This window comes from Macrotis lagotis, chromosome 1, assembly GCF_037893015.1.
Source record: "Macrotis lagotis isolate mMagLag1 chromosome 1, bilby.v1.9.chrom.fasta, whole genome shotgun sequence".
Taxonomy (NCBI): Eukaryota; Metazoa; Chordata; class Mammalia; order Peramelemorphia; family Peramelidae; genus Macrotis; species Macrotis lagotis.
The window spans coordinates 408757277-408764219 of NC_133658.1; the positions used below are offsets into that span (position 1 = coordinate 408757277).

A 6943-nucleotide genomic window follows, 5' to 3' on the forward strand; every position below is an offset into this window, starting at 1 on the left:
CAGTTACATTACAGCTCAACATATTTCCAGCCTTTCCTTTGCATGTAATTTTTACCTTACTCATTCTCTTCTTCTTTTAGATAGTTGAAAGCCTTCTGAACTATTGCTTCCAAACATTTTTGGATAAGACCATGAGCATTGAGTTTCCGGAGATGTTGGCTGAAATCATCAGCAATCAGATACCAAAATACTCAAATGGAAATATCAAAAAACTGCTATTTCATCAGAAGTGACTGCCTTAATACATAAGGTTGCCTTAAAGAAAAGTCAGATTTATAGCTTTCATCGTACAGACTTATAGACTGGTTCATTTCTGTCCTCGTGGCGGCGTTCCTTCTGCAATTATGCACTACATGTGGTTTCTAGAGGGCCAAGACTTGGACGTGAACACAGTTGCTTTGAAGCAACAGGAGCAGTAGAGAGAAAGGAAGTGAAATAAGTCATTTTGTACATCCTGGAAATCAGACGTATCATCCTGGGAAAGAACTTCCCAGTAGACAGAAGATGGCACCCCAACTCACGCTGCCAGGAATCTGCATCATGAACATTCTACTAGTGATTTTCCACAGTTGGTTGGATAAGTGTTTTCTAGGACTTTTTTTGATCGTGTTTTTCTTTTTTTTTTCCTTCCCTTCTCCCCTTGTATAGTTAATATAACCTTTTGATTTATGCATGGTAACCCGAAAAAAGTTTACAAATGTATGCCAGAAAAGGGAAGTCGTGCCTTTTATAGCTATAACTGTCTGGGTTTTAGCAATTTCCTTTACCTTTATATCCAGTGAACTAGGCCTGCCCATTTTTCTTACATCATTTTTGTATTCAAGTTGCCTGTTGTACAGCTGTCTGTTTCAGGTGGGCACCTGGTTCACAGCTTTCCTAAATAAACGCTAACTATTATTCTTCTGTGTGAAAATGGGTTGGTGCTTCTACCCCGAGAGTATTTTTGCTCTCAGGAGACCACAAACAAAATTTTCTCAGACCTCAAAGGTCCTTACCAATTATTACCCTAATGCTTTATAAGATACAGCTACACATCTGCATAGTGAATAGACACAGTCCCACCCTGTAACTAACTGGTACATGTCACCCAGTCTGGTGGCCTTCTCAATAAGCTATGAATAAGCTATGGTAACTAGAAAATAACTTCTAGAAATGGCCTAATCACACAGTTATGGTAGAGTGAAAACCATAGGAGCAAGATTCTGAACATATGGGTTCTAATTCCTGCCGGCTCTGACTTTCTTCAGGCCTTTCCTCCTCATCAGAGCTTTAAAGATGGCAAGGAAGTGAGTATTGAATCTCATTCAGGAACTCCTTTATAATACTATTGACTTTCACAGTTTTAGAATGGCCCAGATAAGTTTTTCAGTCATACCTGGACATTCTGTATCTGTTCTTAAAACCAGTACTGCCCCTTCCTAAATTTTATTCAAACAGGAAGTCAACCTTATCTAGTTCTTTGCTGCACCACAAAAATCAAACCAAACAACTAAACAAGTAAGCAACAACAACTGGCTAGATACCCATTTTCACATTCCCATCTCGCACCAATTGGTTCCTATCTCCTGGGGTATAGGAGACCCTCAGCTATGAATTTTTGTGATTTCTGATCGTGTTGTCAGACTTTTGTGTTTGTGAGGCTTACACATCCCTTCCTCTCCACTTTCTCGTGTGCCATAAACTTGACAGGGGTCTTGTGAATCTCTCCTCCTCACTATGGGTGATCATTTTAGAAGATTTAGAAGCTGTAGTAGCCCTTTCTGTGTGCACCTTACTGACTTTCTGTAAGCTCAAAACTTAACCTATTTACTGAGCCACAACAGGAATTGATTTTTATTCAGTGGCCAAATTATTTGTGTAATAGAAACTGAAAAATCTAATATTAAAAATATGAAACTTCTAATATATTTTTATATTTAGTTCTACTTTCAGATATACATATATATAAATATATATCATATTGGTATTCACTAATCCAGGAAGGGAAGGGCTACTGCAGCTTTACATGCAATTTATTCAAGTGATTGTAAAATAGCTTGTATAGTGTATAATAAGAATGAATTTTTAGATGACAGATTGTTTTATCATGACACGTTCTATATTTTTCATGGGGTTCAGAGAAATGCAGAAGGGTAATCTAAATGATTTATAGTTTGTGTGTGAGTGTTCATATAGTTGGCACAGGTCCTCAGGAAATTGTCCATAGATGAGAAAAGAGGGACTGAGAAGGCTAGCCTACATGTGGCCATTTTGCCAGGGCTACATCCCATCAAATTGTGAACAGCATCATCCTACTACCTGGAATTCTAACCACCTTTTTTTCTTCAGACAGTGAGTCTGTTGTCCCTACAGTTTGGTTTGACTCCTGCTAAAAAAAATGAAAAGGAAGAAATAAAGAAAGGGGGGGAGGAGAGAAAGCGGGGGGGGGGGATGAAGAAGAGCTCTTAGATATGTTTGGGCACTGGCCAATCCAACAGCAAGGTTACTTTCACATACAGCCTGTCATGCAGCTTCACAAAAACAGTGGCTTCAGGAGCTTGGCAATAATAATGCACACAGGTACCAGCAATATGTATATACTGCAAAACATCACAGGTGACTCACAATACACTAATTCTTTTCTGTCCTATAGCAAGGCTTCACTTCCCATTAAAGTGAAGGAATGAGACTTTTCTTGGATTGCTTTTTGATGCTACAAACTTCAGGATTTGATATGCCTTTGCTTTTTTTCAAATGTAGTAATCACTTGCTTTTTTTCAAATGTACAATAAAAGGGAATGCTTCTTTCCTGGTGGTCAAGATCCAAGTGTTACTGTAAGATATTTTTCACCTAGCTGGAGGGGAAGTTTTACAGTGTCTCAGAAATAATGTTTTAAGATTCAAAATAGAGTTAGATTTCAAAATTTGTTCCAAAAAAAACTCTGCTCAAAGATTATGGTCAACACTGGTTTGCGCCCAAGTTTAAGAGCTATCACATACTGATGGTCTGCTGAAAGCAGATCCTAATGACAATTGTGAGACTGCCATGAAATTCATTCATTGGGGAAAGAATGGCACCCACCCTTTTGGAATTAGGATAAAGGCAGACAGAATATGCAATTTAACTAATCAGTGTGCATGGACTATAAATGTGAATCTTGGACAAAAGTTAGACCAGGTGCTACTTGCAGACAGACTTTGTTCTCCCACTATTATTTAACTATTCACACCTATTTTAATTGTTATTCACTTTAGTGTGAGTTGCAAGGTGTGTGTGTGTATGTCCCATACAGATAACATCATGAAAAATTCTTCTGGTCATAGCTCAAAAATATGGCCCTTCTTTGTTGCTTCATGATGTCATGCAGGGTACCATAGGGTTCAACAGGTGATTGGGAATCCTGGAAACAAAATTGGATGGCCTCCTGGTATCTGGTATCTCCTTCCATCTTAGCAGGGGGAGAGGAATGGTAGTCAGCAATCAACCAGTCTTCTCTAGTACAAAAGTTGGAGAGGAAATCCATGCTGCCCAACTTTTGGTCCATGTAACATCATATCACCTCCCTTTGGGGCCAAGCCCAAAAGAAACCCTTGTCCAAAGAGGGAAGAAGAGTTGGAAATTGATTTGTGGCCATGGAATTAGGTCAGAATGAGATCAGAAATGACTTCCAACCTTGCTTTAAAGTAAATCAAAAAAGAGCCCTTTCACCTCCACAGAGACAGTGCTCAACTGTCCCTAAATCCACAGGTTTAAACATGCCTTCTGAAAGACTTGTCTTGATACTCCATAGACTAAAACACTATCATCGATGGGTCCCTTTTCGTTAATAAAGGGATGCAATCTTGTAGATATTAGTGTATGTGTGTTTCAACAGCCTGTTTCCAACATAGGGACAGGGGAGGGAAGGGAGAGAAGTACAAGGAGAATGCGTTTAAACAGTATTTTAAATGGCACAACTGTCATCCAAAACCAGTCATGTATTCCAGGTCTTGGTACATCATTGACTATTGATGTGCTAAGACAAGAGCCTCATTTTTAGGAAAGGAATAGAGTCTCTTTCAAAGAAGGATTTTGCTTTCTGATGAAAGGCTGTGTGTATGAAAATAGCCCCCTTAGGTATTTTACCTTGCTTAACTACATATAGATTCAAGTGTGTCGATATTCTATTTTGTATATTAAACAAAAGCTTATGTAATGGGGACAGATCTATATTATACTGTGTATGGCATTATTAAAAAGCTTTTTCATTATTTTTTATCACAGTAATTTTAAAATGTGTAAAAATAATTAAAACCAGTGACTCCTGTTTAAAAAAATATATATAAAAGTTGTAGTTTTTTATCCATGCTGAATAATTCTATAGCAAAGAAAGAATAATTCTGTAGTAAAACGTGTCTTTTTCACCCACTCAGTGCAACGGTGGACTGTAAAATCTCATGTGGAAATGTTTAACTTTTACTTTTTGTTTTAATTCGCCGTCCCAGTAATATGACCCCACACGTTTGTACAGAATTGGCAGTAAATGGTAGTCATTTACAGCTATGCCAAATCATGGCCAGAAATCATAATAAAAACTTGCTTTTTCCATCAAGTGACTCCACAGTGATTCTTGGTGGTGCTTCCATCAGATACCTGTACATATATCTGGTTTCCCTTTTCAAAGTAGAGGGGGAAATCATCCATGAGTTTTCCTTTTACTACCTTCCCTTTCATAAAACCATCTCCCCTGCTTTGTTTTCTGTGGAAGGCAGTAGCCCCCATAAGTTAAAATCAAAGAGGAAAAGAGCAGATTCTAAAGAAAAAATGTCCAAAAACATATACTAACTATTAAATTCTATGACTTGAAAGTTAAGTTTAGTGAGAAGGCCTTCAGAATGTATTCTTTACTACTCACCAGTCCCTCAACCAAACCCAGGTTTACAAATGATACAGAAACTCAAAGCTACAATACCTATTTACTCCATATCTTTGCAAATCTTACTGCATCAAATTTGTTCCTTTCCATAGAGGACAGAGAATATTTTAGATGATGTCAGGATTCTATTTCATGTCATTTAAATTAAAAACTTCAGCCAACAAGTCATCTGATCCAAATACCCCTCTGCACATTTAGCATTAATTTCCTTCAGATTGTTTCAGTGGCCAAGCCTTGACTCCAGGAGTCAAGTTTGACTTGCTTAAGCTCCCTTCTCTAAGGATCTTAGGAAAATCACCACTTTAAAAAGGATTATCTGAGTCATCTTGAACTGACCCGTGCCAAGTTACAGGGATGAACTTGCTTCAGGCATTACATGCCATTGAATGATTTTTGATTTGTGGATTTTTTTTAAGGTCATATCCCCATTGGCTTTGAAAAGAAGCACAACTGTGCTATTTATTTTATTCTAACATTCATATCCTGCTTATTGCCTTGATTGAAGTACTTTATGGGCCATGTTAATTGTCCCAAATTTTATTACTAATAGCGAGTCAAAAAATAATCTAATAGATCAAGTCAGATCTCCATGCACATCAAACCACATTACTTGTCATTGCCTTGGGGCTTTAAGTTTCTTACCAGAACTCCATAGGAACTAGACTTTCTTCAACCTACTCAGGTAATCTTGGCACCTACCTTGGATGAGATAAAAGCAATATATAAAGATTTATATATAATTTTTAAAATAATAACAGCCAGCATTTATATCATACTTGAAGGTTTACAAAGTGTTTACCCAGTGGTATGCTGTTTAACAACCAGATTCTCCAGAAGAAAAAATATTATTTATATCATTTCAAAATATGCATATGTGTATAATACCCACCACATACTTTTAAATTTAATCTGCATTATTAACATTTTCTCCATTACAATAAATCAAGGTGTGATTTGTAGTGTTTGTGACAATTTCCAATGTGTAAATCATCACATTGGAAAGTTAACAATCCTCTCTCAGGTCTTCTTGATTCCAAGTTCAACAACGTATCCATTATTGCTGTTTAGCTTCCTAAAAGATATCCATTTGGTCAAATAGAATAGCTTTCTCTAAAGAACAATTAGGACCTACCTAGAAACACTGGCACTCTCATCCCATGTATTCCTAGCCTTGTTTATTTGACTATTGTTCAGTCATGTCTGACTCTTTGCCAGACAAAACCCATTATGGGGTTTTCTTGGAAAAGTTACAGAAATGATTTACTATTTCCTTCTCCAGTGAATTAAGGTAAACAGCCAGTTAAGTGACTTGCCCAGGGTCACCCAGCAAATTAGTGTCCAAGGCCAGATTTAAACTCAGGTCTTGTGACTCTAGACTCGGCACTCTGTCCATTGAGTCATCTAGCTATTTCTCCAATCTCCTTTTGATAATATTGTTTCTAGATTCTTCTTCCAACCAACTGTCCTGAGCTAAAACTATTCTACATTATTTTTCTTTAAAATAATTTCTTTAAAGAAACAATTATCACATGTACCTGCTGCTTTCTATTGACAGGGTCTTGGCTTCCTAAATTATTGCAGACCCACTAGATGTAGAGACCTGGAGCTCAGGTCATGCAGATCGAAATGAGAGTCCACAGGACCACTTCTCAGAGTACCTATTTCTCAAGTACACCCAAGATTTTGCTAGCAACTGTACCCCACAAATGTTCATAAAGACAGAAACAGATGCAAATAGTTTAGAGAAATCTGAATAGCTCGAGCTCAACTCTTGGAGAAAACTGCCATTTCTTCAACTAGCTGGGATGGGCAGGCAAAGGTGTTAGAAATGAATTATTATATTTTAGCAGCCCTATTCAAATAAAACTCCCTTAGCTTCATTCCTTGCCAGAAATTCTTACTTAGATTATAGCTGTGAGGGGAATGCAAACTCTACTGAGATGGGAATTAACTCATAATCTTGGACTTTACCTCAAGGCCAATTGCTCGAAAGGGTAGCTAGGTGGCACAGTACATGGTGTGCAAGGCCTGAAGTTAGGAAGACCCAA

The 6943-nt window shown here is 37.5% G+C and overlaps 1 protein-coding gene across 5 annotated transcripts in view; it reads left to right on the forward strand.

Annotated features, from left to right (window-relative positions):
- Positions 1-6382, forward strand: part of NR3C1 (nuclear receptor subfamily 3 group C member 1) — a 139012-nt gene extending 132630 nt beyond the window's left edge. For 4 of the 5 annotated variants that reach the window (XM_074212705.1, XM_074212706.1, XM_074212704.1 and 1 more), the window contains exon 9: positions 81-6382. In XM_074212705.1, coding sequence (XP_074068806.1) covers positions 81-233 — 153 coding nt within the window. In that variant the 3' untranslated portion in view covers positions 234-6382. The remainder of the gene's footprint in view (positions 1-80) is intronic. The other variant, XM_074212708.1, reaches the window with a different exon arrangement.
- The last annotated feature ends 561 nt before the right edge of the window (positions 6383-6943 follow it).